Source organism: Mobula birostris, chromosome 6, assembly GCF_030028105.1.
Source record: "Mobula birostris isolate sMobBir1 chromosome 6, sMobBir1.hap1, whole genome shotgun sequence".
In the NCBI taxonomy this organism is placed as follows: Eukaryota; Metazoa; Chordata; class Chondrichthyes; order Myliobatiformes; family Myliobatidae; genus Mobula; species Mobula birostris.
The window spans coordinates 164,718,961-164,745,604 of NC_092375.1; the positions used below are offsets into that span (position 1 = coordinate 164,718,961).

The 26,644-nt window shown below is 38.1% G+C and overlaps 1 protein-coding gene across 2 annotated transcripts in view; it reads left to right on the forward strand.

Moving 5' to 3' along the window:
* ccdc141 (coiled-coil domain containing 141) overlaps positions 1–26,160 on the forward strand; it is a 142,616-nt gene extending 116,456 nt beyond the window's left edge. Inside the window, exons 20-25 of one of the 2 annotated variants that reach the window (XM_072261777.1) lie at positions 1,536–1,719; positions 8,158–8,276; positions 10,464–11,015; positions 14,429–15,402; positions 19,949–20,121; positions 21,914–26,160. In XM_072261777.1, the coding sequence (XP_072117878.1) occupies positions 1,536–1,719; positions 8,158–8,276; positions 10,464–11,015; positions 14,429–15,402; positions 19,949–20,121; positions 21,914–21,918 (2,007 nt within the window). In that variant the 3' untranslated portion in view covers positions 21,919–26,160. Of the gene's footprint in view, positions 1–1,535; positions 1,720–8,157; positions 8,277–10,463; positions 11,016–14,428; positions 15,403–19,948 lie in introns of both variants that reach the window. The other variant, XM_072261776.1, reaches the window with a different exon arrangement.
* The last annotated feature ends 484 nt before the right edge of the window (positions 26,161–26,644 follow it).

Below are 26,644 nucleotides of genomic sequence, written 5' to 3' on the forward strand. Positions count from 1 at the left end.
CTAGCAAAGATATTTAAATCATCCTTAGGGACAGGTGAGGTACTAGAGGATTGGAGCATAGCCAATTTTATTCTCCTGTTTAAGAAAGGCTCTAAAAATAAACCAGGAAATTATAGGCCAGTGAGCCTGACATCAGTGGTGGGAAAGTTATTAGAACATTTTCTAAGGGACAGGATATATGAGTATTTGCATAGACATGGAGTGATTAAGGATGGTCAGCATGGCTTCAAGCATGGTAGGTCGTGTCTAACCAATCTTATAGAGTTTTTTGAGGAAGTTATCAGCAAAGTTCATGAAGCCAAGGCAGTGGTTATTGTCTAAATGGACTTCAGCAAGGCATTTGGCAAGGTCCCGTATGGGAGGTTGGTCAATAATGTTCCGTTGCTAGGCTTTCAAGATGAGAGAGTAAATTGGATGAGACATTAGTTTTGTGGGAAAAGCCAGAGAGTAGATGGTAGCCTCTGTGACTGGAGGCCAGTGACTAGTGGAGTGCCTCAGGGGTCAGTGCTGGGTCTGTTGTTTATCATCTGTTCCAACGATCTAGATGATAATGTGGTTAACTGGATCAGCAAATTTCTGGATGACAGCAAGATTGGTAGTGGAGTGGACAGTGAGGAGGATATCATGGTTTGCAGCGAGATCTGGACCAGCTGGAAGTATGGGCTGAAAACTAGTAGATTGAATTTAATGGAGGCAAGTGAGAGGAGTTGCACTTCAGTAAGACCAATTAAGGTAGGTCAGTGAATGGTAGGGCACTGAGGAGTGTGGTAGACCAAGGGATCTGCGAATACAGGTCCATAATTCATTGAAATTGGCGGCACAGTTTGATAGGGTTGTAAAGAAAGTTTTTGGCATGTAGGCCGTCATAAATCAAAGTACTGAGTACAGAAGATGGCATGTTATGTTGAAGTTGTACAAGACTACTGTAACTTGGAGTAGTGTGTGCAGTTTTGATCACCTACCTACAGGAAAGATGTAAATAAGGTCGAAAGAGTACAGAGATAATTTACAAGGATGTTGCTGGGTCTGGAGGACCTGGGTTACAAGGAAAGATTGAATAGCTTAGGACTTTATTCCTTTGGAATGTAAAAGATCAAGGAGAGATTGATAGGAGGTTTCAAAATTATGAGGGGCATAGATGGGGTAAATGCAAGCAGGCTTTTTGCACTGAGGTTGGGTGGGACTACAACCAGATATCGTGGAGGAATGTGAAAGGTAAAATGCTTAAGGGGAACATGAGGGAAAACTTCTTTACTCAGAGGGTTGTAAGACTGTGCAACAAGCTGCCAGCACAAGTAGTGCATGAGAGATCAATGTCAACGTTTAAGAGAAGTTTGGATAGATACGTGGATGATAGGGGTGTGGAGGGCTATGGTCCAGGTGCAGGTCAATAAGAGCAGGCAGTTTAAATGGCTTGGCATAGACTAGACAGGCTGAAGGGCCTGTTTCTGTGCCATACTTTTATATGACTCTATATGTATACATATTATGTATAGAAAAACACAGGATTTTGATATTTACAATCTCCATTTCAGAGTCAGTTCTGGTGTGAAGACACGAGTGGTACAGTATTTAGAGTTGGAAAGTATTCTTCCGAGTGCAAGACGAAGGAAGCAGTGGCAATTCTCTACAAGCAGTTTGAGAAGTTTGTATGGCCTACTGTACCACAACAGGAGGAGAGGATCCAACAAATCACAGATATGGCAAAACGGCTATATGGTTAGAGCTAATAGTTACTGCATTTCTTTTTTTTATTGCACTCACTAAGCTGTGTAATGTCACTGCAGGGAGGGTGCCCTAACTCCTCCTGTCATCTTTGCAATATCAAGGTATACAAATTAGTATTAAATGGTTGGATGCAATGTAAATTTTCCTTCACTCTGCTCCGTCAGTACTCATATACTCACTGTGCCTCAAGGGTGCCCTCATCTCACCTGCAGAAAGAACAACTTGTGGTCCTTCCATGTATTTATTCACATGACGCTTATGGGATCTCTAGGCAAGAATACTAACTGGTATATATAGTTATGTTGATGTACAAAACTGAGAGTGAACTGCCAAAGTAAATTCTGTGAGTTTAGGAAATCATCGTCTAGAGAGGGACTAAAGATTACATTTTCAGGTCAATGATCTTTTCTAGCAGTTGAGGTTCTGGCTTACAGCAGAATTTTTCACATTTATCTTTTGTGAGAAAGTTTATTCTGTAAAACCTAAAACGTGGTTTATGGAAGCAATTCCTATTTAAGTCCATGGTCACAAACTTAGGTGATCAGTACAGAGACATTTAGTTTCATAAGGCAGAAACGAGCTGCATCTACATGTTGAGCATGGGCTCAGGGCTGTGGCACTCTTAAAGCTGGGAGGGACAGAGTTTTTCATTGACTGTGCAGGGCCTTCTGCATCCTTTTCCCACTGGGATCACCCAGGAACCTCTAGAACCACTCCATCACGTTGTATCAATGGTCTGTCTTTGGGAGGAACACCTGAAGTTTTAATGTTTATTAGTTAGTGTTAGAACATAGAACAGTACTGCGTAGTACAGGCCCTTCAGCCCATGATGTTGAGCTGACCTTTCAACTAACTCCAGTATCAATTTAATCCTTCCCTTCCACATAGCCTGCCATTTTACTCTCATCCATGTACCTGTGTAAGAGTCTCTTAATTGTCCCTAATGTATCTGTCGCTACCACCACCCCAGTAGGATTTTCCATGAACTTACCACTCTCTTTGTAAAAACCTCCATCTGACATCCCCCCCCCCCTTTACTTTCCTCCAATCACCTTAAAAATATGCCCTCTTGTCACCCTGCAAATAAGATGCTGGCTCCCACCCTATTTATGCCTCTTATCATCCTATAAAGCTCTTTCAAAGTCCAACAAAAATTTATTATCAAAATACATATATGTCACCCTGAGATCCATTTTCTTGTGGGCATACTCAGTAAATCCATAATAGACCAATAGCCATAAGAGAACCGATGAAAGAGTGCACTGACTTGGGCGTTCAACTGGTGTGCAAAAGACAACAGACTGGGAAATGTAAAAAGAAAGAAATAACAGCAATAAATAAATAGGCAATAAATATCAAGAACATGAGATGAAGAGTCCTTGAAAATGGGTCCATAGGTTGTGGGAACATTTCAGTGATGGAGCAAGTGAAGTTGAGTGAACGTTTGGTTCAAGAGCCTGATGGTTCACAGGTAATAACTGTTCCTGAACCTGGTGGTGTGAGCCCTGAGGCTCCTGCACCTCCTTCCTGAAGACAGCAGACAGAAGACTGTGTGACCTGGGTGGAGGGGGTTCCTGATGATGGATGCTGCTTTCCTGCCACAATGCTTCATGTGGGTGTACTCAATGGTGGGGAAGGCTTTACCTGTGATGGATTCATCCTACTTTGCTTCAAAAAGAAAAGCTTAGTTGCACAACTTTTGCTCATAAGGATTCTTGACAGTGTGGAGGGACAGAAGGACTTTGGGTCCACATCCATAGATCCCTCAAAGTTGTCACACAAGTTGATAGGGTGGTTAAGAAGGTGAAAGCTGTGTTGGCCTTCATAAAATTGGGGGATTGAGTTCAAGAGTCACAAAGTAACGTTGCAGCTCTATAAAACCCCAGTTAGACCATTCTTGGAATATTGTGTTATGTTCTGGTCGCCTCATTGTGCAGTAGGAAGGATGTGGAAACTTTACAGAGGGTGCAGAGGTAGATTACCAGGATGCTGCCTGAACTAGAGCTTATGTCTTATGAGGGTAGGTTGAGTGAGTTAGGGGTTTCTTCTTTGGAGAGGGGGAAGATGAGGGATAATTTGACAGAAGTTACAAGATGATAAAAGACTTGGATTGAGTGAACAGCCTGCGACTTTTTCCAGGATGGGAAGAGCAAATACGAAGGGGTATAATTTTAAGGTGATTGGAGACAAGGAAAGATAGGGTTGTCAAAGGTGTGTGGTTTTTTTTTTGTTTTTTTTAATTAAACATGGAGAGTTGTGGGTGCATGGAATGTGCTGCCAAGGGTGAAGAGAGAGGCAGATTAGAGACATTTCACAGACTTAGATAGACACATGGAGGGATATGTAATTCGGAAGAATTAGATTGATCTTAGAGTAGGTTAAAAGGTCATCACAACATTGACATTGTGGGCTGAAGGGCCTGTACTGTGCTGAATGTTCTATGTTCTACATTCTACATTCTGTGTATGACATGCTCTCTCAATCAGGCAGCGTCCTGGTAAATTTCCATTGCATCCCCACTAAAGCTTCTATATCCTTCCTACTGTACAATGAAGTGACCAGAACTGAACATAATACAACCGGAGTTTTTTTCAAGCTGCAATATTATCTTGCAGCCCTTGAACTCAGTCCCCTGACTCTTGAGGCCAACACACTATACGCCTTGTTAACCACCCTATCAACTTGAATGGCAACTTTGAGGGATATATGGTTGTGGACCCCGAGATCCTTCTGTTCTTCCACACTGTTAAGAATCCCGCCATTAACTGTGTACTCTGCCTTCCTGTCCAATCTTCCAAAGTGTATCATTTCACACTTCTCCAGATGGAACCTCATCTGCCACTTACTTCTCAGCTCAGCTCTGCAACCTATCAGTGACCCACTGGCCATAGCAACCTCCCATACTATCCACCATAAACCTTTGTGCCAACTACAAATTTAATAACCCACCCTGCCATTCCCTCACACAAGTCATTTATAAAATCAAAAAGAGCAGCAAATCCAGAACAGATAATAGAAGAAATGTGTTTTAATATTTTGGGGATTCCAAAAGTGAAAGAATAGACTTAATATTTCTGTGTACAAGTGATTGTTAGAGAGCTGTGCACACCTGAGTTACTGAATTCCACAAGTGCAGTGTGCAGGGGATGCATTATTAACTTTTGGGAAGGAGGAAGAAAAGCCATTGTATTACTTGCCTGCCATCCTTGGGTAATCGAACCCTTTCACATATTGCTTTGCTGTCCTGAAATGAGAAACAAGGCACTGTGCTATTATTACCTCCCATTGTATGGTTACTTGATAGGTTTTTACACCTTCCTCCTCTGTATGTGGGGCAGATGTTCTTTCACTTATCATTCTGGAATGAATGGAAGTCAGCTTCATTGAAACTTCTCATTTCAAAGAAAATCTTCATCATGCCCCAACTGGGTTCTCAGTCAATGAAATATTTTTCAAAACTAGTTAATGTGGTATTAAAGTAATGTACTACTTCCATTTATTTGATCCCATTTCTGTGTACTGTGCCAATTTTGCTGCTAAAAGTCAGAAAATAAGCATTTAAGTATTGTTAAAACTGTACCTGATATTTCCTTTACTCACCAGCCTTTCCTATCAACTAGCAGAGTTTACCCACATTTCTGCCTGCTCAACACAAGTTGATCCAGTGATTGATAAGAACCATGGGCACTGTGGACAAGCAGTCCTAATGACTAGCATGGGATTATTGAGCGCACACATTGTCTTCACTGTGCAAAGCCAGTATCAATGAATCTGTGGATAGTTGCGGGTTACATTTATACGTCTTGACTTCTTCCAGGTTCCATTAGATATCCAAACGAAAACTGCATTTCATTGTTACAATCCTGCTGCTTTGCTGGAAACCCGTTATTATTTCTTGTACTTCTAAAGTCACTGCTATTTATAAATAAGAATTCATAGCTTAGTAAATTGTGCTTGCTTATCGCTATTGCCACTTTAAATATATACAACCTTAAAGGCATCCAAAGCATTCCGTTTGATTTAGTGACAACTGTCTACTATATATACGTAGGATAAGACATAAATTCCCGACACCTCCTCATAGGTACGTTTTAATAAATGGATACATCTATACATACTGACAAACCAACAAAAGGCAAGGAATTTCTTTTGTAAAGAAATGCATCAGTTTCATTTGTCACCATGATTTAAATGGATATATGTGCAAGGTTACAAATTCCTTTTGCTACACTAACAGTATCCTACTTAACAATACTCCTCTACATTCATGTGCTGAGATTTGGAACCGAGTAACAAGCAGACTCCTATAGAGACTGTTAACTTCAATTTGCTAAAGCTTAACTGAAAATTATGTAGATTTCCTAATGCTAATTCGTTATTCCCAGTCACAGCTGCAGGAAAATCTGCTACAATTTTTAGCTTTTACTATTTTAAAAAATGCTGTAAACAGATGGATCTCAGCTGAATTCCACTGAGACTCTCCAATAAATCATAAAGGGGCTATTATCTACTTCGTAACTCCAAAGCCAGCATGTTTAAACTGCCTACAGTTAAAATATTGTCTCCTAAATTTATCCAATCATTTTGAAGTTAGCAGCAATAGTACTGCTGAAGGGAACATCAATCGAGAAGAGAGAAAAGCATGTAGTGTAATAACTGAAATAACTTAGATACTCTTAGTTACTCTTGCAGAGTCATACAGCACAGGCTTCTTGGTTCGAGTCCAAGTCTACTACCAACCTATTATTCACAGGAATCTTACAGTAATCATGTGTTATCTTTGTAATCCCCACATTCCCATCAACCCTACCCAGATATACTACTCAGCCACACAATAGGGACAATTTACAGTTGCCGTTTAACCCAACAGCCTGCATATCTTTGGGATGTGAGGGAAATGGGAATCAGAACAGCTGATGGAAGCTCACATAGTCACAGAGAGAGTGTACAAACTCCACAGGGACAACACCAAAATCGGGATCAAACCTAGAGCTTTGTAGCTGTAAGACAATAACTCAACTAACTACACCACTGTGCCACTGAGTTGCCTGGAAAATAATGGAATTCATCTTTAAGATGAAATATAGAGTTCTGTTAAAACAGGATGAGGTTCTGTTACCTTAGTTGAATGAAAGGAAAAATGTATTTGACATGACGGTTAGGTGAAATTTGGAATCACAAGGTCATTGGAAAAGAGTTAATGAGCAAAACACCCTGCTCATCTTGCCTGAAACTTCATAGCCGAATTCTTCCAATCACCTCCCTTCCTCTGCTCTGACACTGAAATGGATCTAATCAAGGTCACAAATGACATCCCTATGACAAAGGTAATCTGCCCATCTTTATCTTTCTTTAATCGGTGTTGGGACTGCATCTTTTCATGTAGTATGCCAATGATTTGGATGATGGAATTGATGACTTTGTGGCCAATGTTGCAGATGATACGAAAGTAGGTGGAGGGGCAGGTAGTGATGAGGGAGCAGGGAGCCTGTAGAAGGACTTAGATAAGGAAAATGGGCAAAGAAGTGGCTGATGGAATATAGTGTATGGTCATGCACTTTGGTAGAAAGAATAAAGGCATAGACTATCTTCTAAATGGGGATAAAATTCAGAAATCAGAGGTACAAGCTGAGTTGGTGGTTAAGGATAGCCAATACAATGTTACCATTCATTTTGAGAAGTCTAGAATATAAAAGCAAGGATATAGTGCTGAAGTCTTATAAGGCATTGTTTAGAGTAGACCAAACTTGTGGTATTGTGAGCAGCTTCGGGCATCTTACCTAAGAAACGATGCACTGGTATTGGAGACAGTCCAGAGGAGGTGCATGAGAATGATCCGGGGAATGAAAGGGTTATTGTATAAGGATCATTTGATGGCACTGGGCCTGTCCACACTGGAGTTCAGAAGAATAAGCAGGGATCTCATTGAAACCTATCAAATGTTGAAAGGCCTACACAGAGTGGATGTGGAGAGAATGTTTCCAGTAGTCGGGGAGTCTAGGCCCAGAGAGCACAGCCTCAGAATAGAAGGACATCCCTTTAGAACAGACATGAGGGGGAATTTCTTTAGCCAGAGGGTGGTGAATCTGTGGAATTCATTGCCGTAGATGGCTATGCATGTCAAGTAATTTGGTATATTTAAAGCCGAGGTTGATAGTTTCTTGATTAGTAAGGGCATCGAAGGTTACAGAGAGAAGGTTGCAGCAAATTAAAAATGAATGTATTCAAGGATAGTGCATTTGACAATCAGACTTGATCTGAAGCATCACACACAAAATGCTGGAGCATCTCAGCAGGTCAGACAGCATCTATGGAAAAGCATTGATGTTTTGGGCCAAGACCCTTCTTCAGGATTTCCAGCATCTGCAGAATTTCATAGGTTTGGTCTGAAAAGCAAAGGACTTAATGTGTCTATATTTACATTTAAAGGTCCCAAAGAAGCAAAGAACATTGTGAAGCAAATGGTGACAAAACATAACGAAATCCTTGAATCAATAAAGGAATTGTGCAATGGGTTAAGAGATCTTGAATCAAAACTTCACAATGTGGTAAGCAGAAAAGTCTGGATTTTAATGCTATTTCTTATTGTTGAGAATATTGCTTGACTGACACACGGTAATGCTTGAGTAGAAACTGTCACCAATTAAATATTGTAAGACAAGGTTTCCAGTTCCAGCTGGATTCTTTAGTTACAGACTCTGACCTGGGAACTGTCTGAAGCTGACCTGACAACTTCACACTACATATTCTCAGCATTGTCAACTTCACTTTCTTCCATGTTCAACACCCACACACAGTCTTTTAGTGAAATGTTCCAATTGACCTTGTTACCTCCCAGCTTGACAATTATAATGTGCCTACCATCTGCCTCACTTCTTTCATCTTATATACAGATGAACATAAACACCATATCCCATTTAGCTCTCTCTCTTTCTTTACTCAGACCACTATATCACAGGAAGATTGAGATTGTATTGGAGAGACTGCAGAGCAGATTCACTAGTTATGGGAAGATACTGGATAGACTGTGTTTCTTTTCCTGAAGCAAAAGAGGCTGAGAGGTTTGTGGGGGCAGGGTTCCTGATGGACATATACAAACTTATGAATCATATAAAAAAGTTCATGGAGAGAGCTTCATGGGCTGAGCACAGGGAATTGGGACTAGCTGTCTGGGTATTGTGGTCGGTATGGGGGAGTTAGACCAAAGGCTTCGTAATCATACTCTTTTACTCGGTAGCTCTAATATTACGGAAGTTAAAATCACTTGCTATTTCAAGCCTTTTATTCCTACAGTTATCTGCAGTCTCCCTACATATTTGCTTCTCTAGTTTCTGCTGACCATTGGGAAAGCCTGTAGTATAATCCTATCAAAATGATCACCCCCTTCTCATTTTGAAGTTCTACGCATATAGCCTCACAGTACATTTCCCAGGAATACCTCTCTCAGCACTGTTGCAATATTCATGAAGTGGAAATAAAGTTTTTATCTAAATTTAATAGTAGCAGTTTTTTCAGTGGGGATAAATTGGACAGTAGACAGTTCAGCAAAGGGAGAAAGGTTTAAGCAATACCAAAACATTGTAGGTAAAATAGCATAAAGCCTTGAACCGTAGAATATTTTTAAAAAGGTGTCAAAAAAAGATGAAGAGCAATGAAAGCCATTTAGCCAAGCAGGCTTGGAGGGACGAACAGAAAGAGCTGACAGAACAGAGCTCTAATAAAAAGAAAGCATAGTAGGAAAACTGTAGTTACTAAAGCCAAGGAGGTGCAGCATAAGGAATACATCTGTATGAAAGGAGGCAATAACTAAGTGAATAGGGGAGAAAGTATCAAACAAAACACCTGCATTTTATAGTGCCATATCTCCCTTTAGAAATGCTTTTAAAGTAATACATAACATTTAATTTTAAAAGCTGAGAAATGGAATGCCAGAAATAAAGAGAAAATGTTGGAAATACTTAGCAGCACTGATGGAAAGAAAAAGAAACCAAGTTAATGTTAAAGGCTGATCTCATTTTATCAGAACTACGATAAAATGATATATATATATATACTCAGTGGCCACTTTATTTGGTACACTGGCTCGTTAATGGAAATATCTAATCAGCCAATCATGTGGCAGTATGTAGACATGGTCAAGAGGTTTAGTTGTTGTTCAGACCAAACATCAGAATGGGCAAGAAATGTGATGTGATGAAATGTAATGTGACCGTGAAATGATTGTTGGTGCTAGATGGGGTGGTTTGAGTATTTCAAACACTGTTGATTTCCTAGTATTTTCAAGCACAGCAGTCTCCAGATTTTGCAGAGAATGGTCCCAGGAACAGAAAAAAAAAATCCAGTGAGTGGTAGTTCTGTGGGTGAAAGCAGAGGTCAGAGGAGAATGGCCAGATTAGCTCAAGCTGACCAGAAGGCAGATGTAACTCAAATAACCACACATTACAACAGTGATGTGCAGAAGAACATTGCTGAATGTACAACATGTCAAACCTCTAAATGGATGAGCTACAGCAGCAGCAGACCATAAACATACACTCAGTGGATACATTATTAGGTAAGGAGGTACCCTAATATAGTGGCCACTGAGTGTATCTTATATACACAATTGTTTTTTTTTGTACCTTCCTGATTTTTGGTAACAGTTGACATTTCAATAAACTCTATGAAATGTTAATACTTGCATACTCATTGAAGTTAACGTGGCTCAATTGTTGTGTTTCTCTAATTCCTGTTAGACGGATTCCAGTGGTTTCACCCAATCATCACCTGTGGATCCAGACTTGCAAATGACATCTCAAACAATGGAGAACCATGAGCAAGAAGAGCTGATCAAGGCTTCACCAAAGTCCAGTGTGGATTTAGCTCAAGTAGTAAAAGAGAGCAAAGCACTAAAGTTAGCTTCTGAACATGCCTCAGATGACAGTCATGTTCTGGGATTACCCACAGAAGATGTCCAGAGAGTAACAGATAAAATGAAGATCTCTGGTGAAGGAGGCATAAATACTCAGTGCTATGTTACCATTTTAAACCATCCATTTAGAATGAAACTACCTCAAACCAAATCAGGTTTCCCAACAAAATATTTCACTGAAACTGAAAGAAGAATTTTCACTCTCCATCTTGCAGAAAACACACAAGAACACACAAAACTTTCCATGGAAGATGTTGGAAACGACTCCAAAGTTTCCAAGTCTAATTCTTCCAAAGAGTGTCAAGTAGAAGAATTTGAAAACAGTGGAAAATTGTATAGTCAGTCCAATCAGGAATGCCAGTTTTCATACAGACATGTATGTACCTCTTCAAAATATTCTCTAATAGTCATCTTCTTCTTCAGCCCATAACCCCTGCTGGGGCATAGGGCTACTGGTAATAGTTCACTAGCATCCTCTGTGCTGGGCCATTCTTTCAAGTTATGTCTGGGTATAGTCCATCTTCGAAGATCCTTCTTCTCCCAGGGAGGAGGTCTTTGGAACTTCTGTAGCTCTTGGTTTTTTAGGATGCAGTTGCTAGCCCTATGCCTAACCCTCATCACTTTACATTGATTAATTTATCATAAGGACAGGACCTGCTTAAATATAGTAAAAATGGTTCTAACAGACAATGTTTACATAAAGGGTAGTTTATTTTAAAGCATAAAAACCCATACTTTGTCAGCAGTTCCCCAAGTATCTGCTAACATTTCCCTGCACAATTGCCTGCAAATGTAGGATTTTTATTCAAATTTTCAATATTTCAGCTAATTCTTCACAGGTATTTTAGCAGTTATATTTCTCTGTCAGACTCCTCAAGAAGTAACCCACCATAAAGTTAAACATCATTTTTTTTGTTGTTTTAGTATTTTTCAGTGTTTATGAGTATTTTGGATTTATATTCTTAGTTATCCATAAAAAATGCAAATCATTTTTAATAATTTTTGAATGTTTCTCAACCTCAACATTCTGATAACTTTGTGAGTACCTGAACTACTCAGCAAACTATAAGAAGTTATTTTAAGTGGTACTGCATTTCCCCTCCCTCCAGTGTGATGGGAGTTATGCCATTAAAGCTGCTGCTGGTAAATGAGCGGAACTTATTTCTCTCTGAAGGTTCTTGCTGTTGAACGTGTGAGACTAGTTGGAACTTCGTATTATAAGTTATTGTGAGCACAAAATTGTTGATTTCAAACTCAGAGCATATTTAGTTTTTATATGGAGAGATTCCTTACTGATTTTTTTTAAACCAGATTATTAGTGGAAATACATTTTCAATTTGATTGTGAATTAAATACCTTTTAAAATTGAAATATTATTAAAATAACTCTTTGCATTTATCAAGCAGGTAGTAAAAGAATCACAGGGATTTCACAGGTGTGTTATCCAACAAAGCTTTGTACCGAACAACCTCGAGATATTGGAACTGGAAACTTGTATGAAAAGATAAATTCTAAGGACAGCCTCAAAAAAAGGAAAGACAATAGACAATAGGTGCAGGAGTAGGCCATTCGGCCCTTCAATCCAGCGCCACCATTCACTGTGATCATGGCTGATCATCCACAATCAGTATCCAGTTCCTACCTTATCCCCATAACCTTTGATTCCACTATCTTTAAGAGCACCATCCATCTCTTTCTTGAAAACATCCAGAGACTTGGCCTCCACTGCCTTCTGGGGCGGAACATTCCATATATCCACCACTCTCTGGGTGAAAAAGTTTTTCCTCAACTCCGTTCTAAATGGCCTACCCCTAATTCTTAAACTGTGGCCTCTGGTTCTGGACTCACCCATCAGTGGGAACATGCTTCCTGCCTCCAGCATGTCCAATCCCTTAATAATCTTATATGTTTCAATCAGATCCTCTCTCATCCTTCTAAATTCCAGTGTATACAAGCCCAGGTCGCTCCAATCTTTCAACATATGACAGTCCCGCCATCCCAGGAATTAACCTTGTGAACCTACGCTGCACTCCCTCAATAGCAAGAGTGTCCTTCCTCAAATTTGGAGACCAAAAGACAGTAGGTAGGAGAGAAGACAGAGGATAAACCTTCAGAGGTCTAGGACCTGGAATCCATAAAAATCCTGTGGGACATAGTTAAAATCAGAGACACAGAACTTCTGAGGAGAATAATGCAATCAGAGCACAGCAATGTAGCCAATGCAAAGTTGATAGCTGAATGGCATTGTTTGATTTTAAGAAATGTGGAACAAAACTTTGGATGAACTCGAGTTTATAGATGGTAGAAGTGTATTGTATTAACATTGTTAAGTATTTCAGCAACAGGTAGTTTGGGAAGGTCAGCGTTGTTTCTGTTCATTTTTTTTTAAGAATCTGGGCATTGCTGGCAAGGCAGCCTTTATTACACATTCCTAATTGCCCTTGAGAAAGTGTGGCTGAACAGACTTTTGAAACAACTGCAATCCTTCCTGTTATGTACACCAACAGTATGGTCGAGGAGTGAGTAGCAGGATTTAGACCCAGAGATGATGATGTACCAGTTCCAAGTTAGGATTCGACTTGGAGAGGAACCTGAAAGTGGTGGTGTTCCCTAGTGCCTGGTGCCCTTCTTCTTTTTGGTGTTTGGGAGGTTCTGTTGGAGCAGCCAAGTGAAAAACTGCAGTACATTTTGTATACCGTGCATGCTACAACCACTGTGTACCAGCATGGAGTTCTAGTTAAATGGGCTGCTTTGGTCTGGATGGCTTCAAGAGTTGTTGGAGCTGCACTTATCCAGTCAACAGAGAAGTATTCAATCAGACAGCTGACTCTAAACTTTCCAGCTGAGACATCAAATGGTCTGCAGTCAATGGTGAGGATTCCTACCACCTGTATATCCTTATACCGACACTCTGGCTGATCCATCCAGCCAGTAAGACAATCCTTACCCAGGGATTATGATGGAGTCTGGGACATTGTCTGTAAGCTCTGCATCTGCATGTTCAGCTATGTTAGACTGTTGTTTAACTGGTCCATCTGGAGCTGTTCAATGCAGATACCAGCAAACAGATGTTTGTGACGAAACATTTGGTAGGTCGAGTACATTCATCATTGTTGTTTCTGAATTCCACCTGGTTTTATTGTTTCTCTGTTTAAATATTGGGGCAATACTACAACCAAGTTTTTTACTAGGCCAATTCAGGGTCAACCATGTGGTATTTTAATGAAATGGCATAGAAACCAGGCTGGGAAATGATTGCGCATTTCTTTCCCACGAAAGTCATTAGTGAATCATATGGTTTTTTTCATCATTTGATTAGAATTTATGGTAATTTTACTGAGTATTATTTTCTTCCCTTTCTACATTATTTATTGAATTTAAATTCTATGACTGCCAGGACAGGATTGAATTCAGCTTTCTATATTGTAAACCCAGCCCTCTGGATTGCTAGTCCTGTAATTTAACTACTGTGCTGAAAAGTTAAAGTTTTAGCCAATACCCTGTTTCTTTTTACCATTGTGTGTTATTATCAGTAAATTTAGTATAACGTGTAAAATTATCTTATTTTTTTCTGTTGCTCAGCCAACTGATTGATGTATCTTGGACTCCAACCTTTAATAATTTAGGACTTTGACAACAGAAATTGCAGTTGTAACTGTTAAACAGTATTGCAAAAATGATCAAGGTATCACCGAGGGTCATGGCAGAAATAGTCATACTATAATGAGCAGGTGCTGATGTGCCTAACAACCTAAATAAATTATTGATAAAATTTCATTTGTTTTTAAGGAACCTTTAAAGGTTAAATCGGATGGATTTGTGAGCTATGAAATTACAGATTCAGTTGCAGAAGATCCAAATCAACAGGAAGCTATTGAGTTACATCATCTCTCCACTGAAGGCAGCACAGTGACTGAGGAAGATCTACAGAATGAACTTTTTGCAGATGAAAATCTGTCAGTAGAAGAATATGAATGTATGTCACCTGACGACATCTCCTTACCTCCGCTTCCTGATACTCCTGAATCAACTCTCCTCCATTCTGAAACAGAAGTGGACAAAGCTTCCAGACTAAGTTTTCACAGTCTGCATGCTGGGTTGTGCAGTGGCCAGCCACAGAAGCAAATAAGCTGGAACAGAGTGACAGACACATTTGAAAACCTAGAACCTTTGACCCCTGTTGATAAAATAAGTCATCCAAGGCCATATAGTGAATTGGAATGCCATCACGCATCTGATCCAGATCCCAGCGTTAAACCCTGCACTACATACAGATCTGAGTCTTCCTCCTTTATTCACAACCCACTGACAATTCCTGCCCCCAGTGTTGTTTCAAACACACTTTCACATATCTTAAAATCCCAAATAGTGACCAATTCATCAGTCTGCGATTCTACCTGTGAAGTGCATGAGAGACAATTGCAGACATATGATATGCATGAGGGTCTAACAAACCTGGAGTCACTGCATGATTCTAACAGTGAATGTTTTAGAAAAGAAATGAGCTCTAATAAAAGTGATTTGTATATTTCGCCTGGATCACTAACAGTACCCCACAATGTACAAAATATAGTACATGATACAGATCACCGCAAGGATACTATCATCCACAAGGAAATCAAACCTACATCAAGAAACTTGTGCAACCTGGCTTGCACTAATCCCATCTTCTCCAAGATGCTGTCCAATGTCAGTGTGGTAGAAGGTTCTCCTGTGACCTTGGAAATCGAAGTAACAGGACTCCCAGAACCAACATTAACATGGTGGGTAACCTATAATTAACAGGCATCATATTTATAAGTAGAACTGTTTCTAATTGGAACATTTTATATAGAATTAATAAATATTTAGCTAATTAGCATGCAGTTGTGGATGTCTGCATGACTCTGATATCTTTGGTCTTATTACAATATAGCTCCCAGATAAAGTCCAAAACTTCCAAACATTCAACAATATTTTAAAAAGGCTTTGCTAAAAATGTAAGAACTTTGCGTTAAATAATTATTTATTAATCAAGTGTCCAGCATTGCATTAAGTTAAATGACCAACAACTACTTTTTTTTTTTTGCTAGCTATTGAAAATGATATAGGCAGCTAAGAGGACAGTGGTAAAAATAAGCATACTGGTAATATTGGAACTGAAGGTAATGAGGGTGGAAAGAGGGCTTTAAGAAAATGTTTGGTGTGTTTAAAGAAGATGGGAGATGCCTTTACATTCCATAATGATCTTGAGAAGATATGGCACACGAGTAAGGCCTTCTTGTGCTTAACGTGCTCCATTCTGACTTTACATGCCAATTTTAAAAAGCAGGCAGGGCCTTTTGGGACTTCTCTGTGGAGCGGGAGATTGCTTGGGTTAATTGTAACTAGGATTAATTTGCAAGGACCAATAAAATTTGAGCTGAGCAGCCATTGTGTGAGTGGGTAGTGTTAGAGTGGTCAGGCTTAGGCGATAACAGGCCCAGGCTAGAACTTAAGGCTGAGAAGTTAGAGGTACAACAAGTATAGGCAGGATGGTAGTTCAGACAGTGGAATGCTCCGTCTGTGAGATGTAGAATTGCAGGGTACCTAACAGTCTCCCCGATGACTACATCTACAGGAAGTGCACCCAACTTCAGCTACTGACCATAACAAGGTCAAGGAACTGGAGCTGGAGCTGGATGTATGCAGTACTATTCCAAAGGCTGAAAACTTAATAGATGGGTCTGTACTGAGGTGGTTACACCAAGAGTACAGGCTTCAGATAGTAGATGGGTGAGCACAGGGAGAAGTAAGAGGAGTGAGCAGTCAGTGCAGGGATACTTCTACCCCTCTTGGTGTAAAAGAGCGAGGTACATTGGGGCATTCTGCCAGAGTGGGTGTGAGTGTTTCTTCAGAATGTGGAGGTGAAGGAGTTATTAAGAGCTGTCGGAATTCTGTGTGAAACAGAAAGCCAAAGACAAAACATCTCGAGTTTGAATATGCTTTAGGGAGTAATTTAGAGAAGCTCTTTTTCCAAACATAGATGCAGGAGAGAAAAAGGAGTTAGTAACTGGTGAGTAATACAAGAGGTGGATGTGATAATCTCCTTGGTGATTGAAATGATGGGAGATAAACCCAGAAGGGTTAGGGTTAAGCTTGAGAAGTGGTCATTAACATAGGTAAGTTGATAAGGAGTGTAAGCAGAAAGAGGGTGAATTCAAAGGAGTAGTGGAGGGCAGGTTGAAATGGGGGTTGATGCAGAAGCTCATCAAAGAAAATAATGAGACTTTCACAACATAAAACTTTGATGGTACTGGTCTGGATTTTAAAGAAATGATAATGTAAGTATGATAGATCAAGATATGGGCGAAAAAGCCACAGACTTGTGTGAGGATTAATGGTAAAGATCAATCCACAGAATGTTCTCTGCAAACACGAGGAAATCTGCAGATGCTGGAATTTCAGGCAACACTCATCAAAGTTGCTGGTGAATGCAGCAGGCCAGGCAGCATCTTTAGGAAGAGGTACAGTCGACGTTTCCAGCCGAGACCAACACTTCCTCTCAGACAAGCATATCCTTCATTACCAAGAAGAGCAAAACTGTACATATACTGTATTTCAGGTGTAATTTCAATACCAGAGAACCCTGAAAATATGAAAAAAATGGATGCTGGAAATGTAAGTGAAAAAAGGAAAATGGTGGACATATCCAGCCGGTCAGGCAGCCTCCATGGAAGGAGAAACAGAAATCTGATGAGTCTGAAACACTAATTCTGGTTCTCTTTCCACAGATGCTACCTGACCTGTTGGTTCCTTCCAGTATTCTCTGTTTTTGGATAATATTCTATAAGGCACATGATACAACTCCATTGCAGTGAAGGTTAACCATTTGCCTTCCTAAATATTTGCTGTACCAATATCATATTTTTTGATCAATGTTAATATAAATTCCAAGTCATTTACTATTTTTAACACTAGTCACAGGCCTCCAGTCAGAGAGGCAACCATCTACAACCACTTTCTGGCTTCTTCTGTGAAGCAAATGCTTCATCCAATTTGTTGTCTCATCTTGAATGAATGCCAAGTGATTCAACATTCTTGACTAACCTCCCATGCAGGAACTTGTCAAAGGCCGTGCTAAAATCCATGTGGACATCATCCTCAAAAAAACCTTATAAGATTAGTTAAGTACAAATTACCATGCACAAAGCCACATTTGTGCCAACTATCAGACACTGTCTATCCAAATATTTATATATTCAGTTCCTTAGAATACCTTGCAATAACTTTCCCACTACTAATGTCAGTCTCTCAGGACTATAATTTCCTGGCTTCTCCTTGAAGCTTTTTAAAATAACAGAATATTAGCTATCCTCCACTCCTCTGGCACCTCACTTGTGGCTAAGGATGTTTTAAAGGGCCCCTGAAATTTCTGTCTATGACGTTGCTGCTGTTTTGCTTCACTTCTATAGATTCTGTCCACTTCTCAAGTAAATACAGATGCAAAAAATCTATTTAAGATCTCCCCTATGTCTTTCAGCTCCACACATAGATTACCACTCTGATCTTCCAAAGCACCAATTTTGTTCCTTGCTATCCTTTTGCTCTTTTTCTCTTAGAAGCCCTTAGGATTCTCCTTCACTTTGTCTGCTAGAGCAACCTCATGTCTTCCTGATTTCCTTCTTAATTGTTCTCTTGCATTTCAAATATTTCGTAAGCATTTTATTTGTTCCTACCTTTGTATACCTGCTATGCACCTCCTTCTTTTTCTTAACCAGGGCCTTAAAAACCTCTCAAAAACCAAGATCCCCTAACCCTTTTATTATGACAGGAACATACAAACTCTGTACTCACAAAATTTCACTTTTAAAGGCCTCCCACTTACCTAGTACACCTTTGCCAGAAAACAATCTGCCCCAATCCACAATTACCAGATCCTTTCTGATGCCATCAAAATTGGCCTTTGTCCAATTTAGAATCTCAACCCAATGATCAGACCTATCTTTTTCCATAATTACCTTAAAATTAATGGATCATTGGTTGCAAAATGCTACCCTGCACAAGTATCTGTCACTTGCCCTGTCTCATTCGCTAATAGGGAATTTAGTATCACACTCTCTCTAGTTGGGACTTCTATGTACTGATTAAGAAACCTTTCCTGAACAAATTTGACAGACTTTCCCCATCCTGCTTTTTTACAGTATTGGAGCCCAGTCCATATGCAGAAAAGTAAAATTGCCTACCATGATAATATTATGCTTCTTGCACCAATCTTCAACCCTTCTACAAATTTGCTCCTCTGAATCCCACAGTCTGTTGGGTGGTCTATAATGTAGTCCCATTATATCTATTAGCTATTGATCAAAATCTACTGATACCACTTCTCAGCTGATACAGTCCTGTTCACAGCTTAATTTGCTAACTATCACTAGTAAATCTGTACACCTGTGACTAAATTCCCTAATCACGTCATTGCAAATGATTGCAAATAGTTTGGCCCCAACACTGATACCTGCAACAACCTATCAATTATAAATTGTCAAATTAAAAATGGCTTTGCCTGTAATTTCTGTCTGAGAAGCAATCTAATTTAGTATATTACCAGCCCTAATTTGTGTTTTTTATTCAGCAAGTTCCTCTTGGGACATACCAAAAATGATTTTCCTGATTTGAGCATTTATAAAACCATTTTGACTCTGAAAAAAGACTTTATGAGTGCTTTTTGTCTCATCCCAAAGTGACTTGATATCTGCTGTGATCCTATGCTAGTACATACACATCATATGTCTCTTTGTGAAGTTGATTTTCATTTAATACTTTAAACCTTTAAGGACCTTTGACATGAGGAATTAATGTTTTTGTCTCATAGGATAACAGGAAAGGATAAAACAATGGCCCAGGTTAGGTTAGAATTTTAAACCTTGAAAGTAGTTAGCTTCAGGCTTTTTGAAAATGAAAATGAAAATCTTTCTTGAAGTAAATGCAATGATTACGCAAAAAATAATTGAATACGCATGTATGTGTATATGTGTGTGTTTGTGTGTGTGTATAATACATTAGGCTTGTCATATGGTGAATATGCTTAACAAAACACCCTAAGTTTTCTGTGGTTGGGACATTGTATGCTTCTATGATCTTGAGTTTGAACGATCTTTGCATGTTCCATGTACTTAAATATATGTATATTGCTAATGCTGCGTAGATTTTTGATGTGATCCTAATATGCTGTTCCTAGGCCTTAATGGAGAACATTTTCTAAACCAAAATTCATTATTCTAATTTTATATATTTTGCAAATAAATGTGGTGCTGGAATTTGCTTGATGTGAAAATGCACTCTTTACTTCAGGTACAAGAATGGACAGAAGCTAACAACAGATCAGCATCTAAAAATTTCACAAAAGGAAGGCAAACACATTCTTTACATTGAGAAGGTGTCAAATAAAGATGCTGGTATTTATGTTGCACAAGCTAAAAATTCTTGTGGTGCTATCAGTTCCAGTGCTGTTCTTCAAGTTCAAGGTAACTGCTATCTGAGATGTTTCCACATTGACTTCATAGATTGGTTCACCTGCCTTGGAGTGATGTGTTTAATCTACGCTAGTTTGATTCTTATTTATATTCTATTAACCTCACGACTGTAAGTGTATATCACTGTACCTGTCACTTGGGAGCCTATCACTGTGTCCTAAATTACCTGCACTCATCACAAGCAATATCATTGATATCTTCTATAATTTTATTAATGTATTTTTGTTGCTGTTATGTTTACAATTGCTTATTTAGTTGATTTACAGAAAATACTAATATTTTAGTACTTTTGCTGTAAAGCATATCTTCAGTAATTCAACACGAACTAGATGGTTTCTTGTATTCAATTACACCAGTAAGAATGTAACATTGACTGCCCAATTATAGTCATGTACGGAAACATGTACTACAGATTGAAAAGGGATGATAACTTTAATTACCTTTTCCATTATTTGTTTAAACAGCCTTACCCTTTACATAGAAATATTTTAGAAAATTATGAAGGTGACTTTTACTTCTTAGCTCTTACGACTTTTGAAATAAAGGCATTGTCAAACCATGATAGAAATGTAACATGTTTTTAAATTGTAAACACATGATATTGACTCATTAATATTTAAGACGTGTTTATCTGCACATTTATACAGAGTTAATTGCTTCTCTCAAAGATTCTGATGGTCAGATTTTGGTCACATTTCCCAAGAGTGGAAATAACATTAGAGGTAAAATCACTCAGCAGTACCTCCGGAGTAAAATCATATGATGTCATAACCTTTTCCGTGCAGTCCAGTTCAAAATAACACAAAGAAGTCAATCAGAGAACATCATGTAAAATTTTGAATCTTACAGATTGAGTGGATAGGGGAAATAGTAATCAAAAATGTTGAATTTAAATGCTATGGTTAAAAAGTGTTTTATTTTATCATGGTTAATATAACCACATGCAAAGAGATGTTATGCACAACTTTAATTATTTTGACATTTTCTTTAGTATGAAGCACCTCCAGGAGCAAATTTTCTAAAATAATTTTATAATTTGGAAACATTAATACTGCCATATCATTAAAATGCATTTTGCCTGAAGCACATTTCGCTAGCAGAATCCTGTTTAGTTATACCACCCAGTATCCCATTTGATGCCTAGGTGGCAAAATGGATGATCTATGGTGCTGGTCATTCTTGAGTCAACTATATAGGACATTGTGTACTTTACATTTCTACAGTTCATTTTCAGTTTTACTCTCAGAACTCAAAGTCAACTGCAGAAATGTAACCTGGACATCATTCTATATAGTTGGGTTAATTACTTCCATATTTTCCATAATAAACAAGAGTCTAATTATTCATATTTGAAATGTACTTTCATATTAAATGATGGTTGTCCTCACTTAGTTTAGCTCATATTTGCATGATTTTTAAGCTTGATTCTGAGCTGCCAGTTCCCTCTTATTCATTCTTGAAACTAGCTTGAAAATATATTAACAATTTAATTGCATCCCAAAGCATACTTTCTTTTCACTGTAATATGATATGTTGGAACTGCAGTATGCTGGAACTAGACTTTGAATGATAGCAAAGAAAATGTAAATAAATTTTATAGTGTTGTTCATATCTTGTAGAATCACATAAAACAGTGCAAAATTGACAATGGTTTGTTGAATATGGCAGTTTAAATCTAAGTTACAGTATGTTGTGAGAAATGTAGTTGGTAACTCTAAATGTATCAAATATATCAGAAGAGATGTAAGTGAAATAATATGCCATATGGAGATTTTCTTTTCAGTTTAAAGATTGGTGGCATCAAAAAGCCGTTACATGATATTTTTATACGCCAAAGTAAAATGTTTTCAGTTGCTGAAACAGAAAAAAGGTCACATAAACACAATCACATCAAGACTATCACATCAAATGCAGCATTTCAGAGCTACCATGAAAAAACATTGGCTCATGTACTTAAGTGATCATGGAAGATATTGAGGAATATAAGACTGAAAATTTCACGTTGAAAAATAATAATTTGTCTCGGTGAATTATCATGATATTGCTGTGATTAATGTATTTGTCTTTCATAGATGTGTTTTTGTTCCTCCTACCTGCTTCACTGTGTTGAAACAAAGACTCCGTATAAAAAGCAAGCATCAGTTCCTTCCTCCACAGTATATTCCATAAATTTTAAAAAAAACTTTATTTTCCTCATTTGTTTTTTCCTCCTTTTCCATTTTAATTTGGAAAACAAGACTCAAAGTTGCCATAATACATCTCAACCTTGTCAATGTCTTGCACTGCAGGATTCAACCTTAATATTTGAACCACAACAATGAGAAACTACAATAGAAAGGCCACAGAGAGAAAATATAATCACCACACCCAGTTGCAAGGATAGGAATACTCACGAGTTACTTTCCATTATTCACTTATGTCACACAATAGCAAACTAGCTCCCTTTGCTTCTACGAAAATATGACAATTATCGTCTCATTAAATGCTGGTATTCAATGGGTTTTCCTCTAAAGTTGTAACTTCCAAAATTAATAGTCATTTCACAGCTGCCTATTTAATACAATAATTCCAAAATGGAGATGACATCTTTTCTAACATGGCTCTTTCCATCTTGATCTATAACCTATTCTTATTCTGGAAAAAAACCCAATAAATTTCAATATTTTGAATGATAGCATCATATAAGTTTCTACTTGAAACTTTGCTCAACTGCACAGACTTGAGAGATGATAAAGAAAAGGTCCACATGAATTACCTCTCCTAACTCTTGCTTGAAATAAAAACATTGTAAAAGCTGTAGTCATTAATGGTTGTTATTTCATTACACGTCTATTGACTTTTGAAGATTGTAACTTCCTTGTGTGGCAGAAATTTATCTGAACCTGTAAACTTAAAGAGAAAATGGAATGCAGATTTGAAATTTTATGTGATGTATTGCGTGAGACTACTATTCAATGAGCAAAGCAATCAAACCCTCATAACATTGTACCAAATAGCAAAAATGGTATTTCAATTTGTTTCAGTTTTCAAATACTTCATGTAATAGAATTTATTACAAAAGTTTGAAAAATATTTAAAAATAAATGTTCCATATTGCATTTTAATTCAGAAGTATACAGTATATTATGGTTTTACAATTGCAGGCTATACTTTGTTACATATGAGGTACAAGTAGAGAAAAGAGTGACATGGTTTCTATGCAGAGCAGCTGAGTCACAAATTTCAATTTTCCGTTGTCCATCATATTTCAGCTCTCATGTTGGGCATGTGGCCAAGTGGTTAAGGCGTTCGTCTAGTTATCTCAAGGTTGCTAGTTCGGGCCTCAGCTGTGGCAGCGTGTTTGTGCCCTTGAGCAAGGCACTTCATCACACATTGCTCTAGTGTCTGTGCGAGGAGTGGCGCCCCACACAGACTTCCAATCTGCACCTTGTAAGGCATGAAAATGCCCGACGCAGGCCTCTCATGGTATGAGTCGATGTTCCCTCCCTCTCTCCCTATAAGATCAAGACAGGGATCTGCTTTAGATTGCAGTCACTTGTTTGGATTGGCCAAAAATTGCAATAGGTGAGAGTTGTGGGTAAATGCAGAAGTGTTACTAAGGCCTTTTCAAATCCATGTTAGGTATCAGAGAATGTTCAAGGGCATACCTAACCAATGAGAAGTTCTGAAACACAGATTTCAGGGAAAGTCCAAAGATAAGGCTGAAATGCTAAAAGATTACTTTGCTTCAAAAGCAACACAAAAATCAGTCCAGATTAAGAGATTCATCCCAAAATGTTGTGTGTCCATTTCCTTCCATAGATGCTGCCTGACCCCTTAGTTTTTCCAGGACTTTTTCAGTTGCTCCAGATTCCAGCATCTGTTGGCTCTTGTGTCTGCATTTTGCTTCAATAGTCCTCACTTGAATTGGGATACTGTAAATAAATCAGGCTGCAGGGTGTCATGTTACTTATCCTAGAGTAATTAAAAATTTAGTCCTTTAATATTTGATTTATCTAGCATTTGACCTGTATATTTAATCACTAGTCTTCATCTTTAGGTGAGATGTTAAAGATCCATCTGCTCTCCCTCGGCAATTATTCAAGGCATTTATACCCTGTGCTCTGGTTTATATTTTTGCGTAATCAAAGTTACCTAAAAGGGGTAGAAAGTCAGGTCACAATCATGTTGTCATTTATGGGAGCCTATTATGGACATATGAGTTCATTTTTCCTCCTTATGAAAAATACCCAAAACTTGTAATATATTTAAATTTTCCTAAGATTATAAAAAGCAAAAATTTGCCACCTATTTAATCTAGAATTATCAACTAGAAATAATTGTATTACACCCCTGAATGCAGTTTGAAGATAGTTGGAATTACTTGGGGAAGGATGTCTGTATAATTAAGTTGTTTTCTGCATTCCCTCCTCTACTTAAAGATGTTGATAGTTGAGGATTGGTTAAGGAGAAGTGGTTGGTCTTTGTGTGGCACCATTTTTACTTGCCCCCTAGCAGCACAGGGCTGAATGTTGTCTTGGTGAATGCAATCACAGTCTCTTTGATTATTTGAGTGTTTCTAAATGACACTGTACATTATGGAATTTTTGAATCAACTAAAGATGGATGGACCTGTGATGCTGGCTTGAAGATTGTCTGATGATATTTTGAGGGTTATTAATCCTCTTACATACAACTATATACTTTTGTGCAAGTTAAAATTGCAGCCAGTGGAGAGCTTTGCCCTGATTCCCCTTGAGTTCAAATTTGCTGAGGCTCCAAGATGTTTGATGTCATGGACAATTACTCTCAACTCTATTTTTTGTGTGCCTCTGAACCAAATCTGCGTTAAGGTATGTGTCTAAGTGGTCCTGGCAGAGATTAAGCTGAGAATAATTTCTGAGTGTAAATGATCAGTTATTAATGTCACCTAAGGCAGTATCACTCATTGCTTTGTTAACAGCTGGTAATTAACTGAAAATAGATTGAAAATGGGCAGCAAGTAGTCAAAATGGAATCGAGGTGCTCTTTGTGGGGACAGTTTCTGATATCAGAATCAGAATCAGGTTTACTATTGGTGGCATGTGACATGAAATTTGTTAACTTAGCAGCAGCATTCAATGCAGTTTGCTGTAATGTACCTGTTCTGAAATCACTTTTGGTTAAGGATCAGCTAGTGAAGAGATGTAAATCTTTGGCATTTGTGCTTGGACATTATTACAATCCATAGTTCATGCAAAGGCCTTTGACCTACAGCATCCTCCATTGGTGCTAAAGTCTAACAGAAGTTAGATCCTTGTTAGGGACTTTCCCGGGCCCATGTCAGATCAAAGGGAAGTAAGAAAAGGAACTTAGAGATAACGTATCAAAGTCCAGGGCATGAGTAAGTGAAAGGAGAGGCAGTGGAAAGTGCTTGTAAATAAAAACAGGTAAACAGGAGGAAGTACAAGAGACAGCACTTGTTGCTTATGAGCAGGAGTGCAAATAGTATGAACAGTCTGAAGTGAATAGTCAAACGATGAATTTGTCTTATGAATGCTTAGATAATCAAATTTGCCTCCATGCTATTCAGCCCATAAGGCGATGAACCAAGATCTGTACTACCTTAGAATTAGAGGAATAGAATTATTGATTTAGGAAAGCTAATATATTATCATGTAACGTCTACTATTGTGACTAAAGTCCCGCATTAAGTCCTGCTTTTAGAGCAGCTGTTCTCTGAAATTATTTTGTTATTGGATGTTACCATATATGGTTCTTTACTAGCAGACACTTAAGAAAATAAGTAACCTAAATGTCACAAGTGAAACTGATTGAAAAGATGACATAGTTTAGAAAATAATTGCACATTGATCTATAATTGCTATTTGTGACTTTCAAATATCTTCTTTATTCTCGTATAAAATTGTACTATGGTATTGTATAATTCAATCATAATCTTTTAATGATCACTTATCTGAATACCTTTGACTTTTAATGCATTGCTAGTTTTATTGCATTTCATTACCAGTTATAGCACATTGTAATATTATGATGACAAAATGTAATAAATGAGAGAATGATTATTACATTCACTCTTGTTGGATTCAGTATATACAATAGAATAAGGTAGGAGCTTAACCACATATAAAGTAGACAAAAGTGATTTAATGCTTTAAACTGATATGGGTTTGAATAAATTGATGCTGAATATCTTTAGTTATTTCTATTTCTAATTCCAATTTTAACATCTATAAAAATTAAATTCTATTATATCTGATATGGATGACTCACAAATAAGCAAACATTCTTGAATATAGTTTCCAAGGAGCAACCCCACTGCATATTTTCATGGAACGGATGAGAAAGAGACAGCTGATCATGCCCTGCCTTCTGTCATTATCTTACTTAACATAGGAATAATTGGCAAAAACTGTTTAATTTTCAGGCTTTAAAGCCTTATCATATTCTTGCTTGTAAAATTATTGAAAACATTTCATGACTTCTTTCATTGTTAGGCTACTTTTTAAAGGCAGTACTTGGATGATGAAAAGTG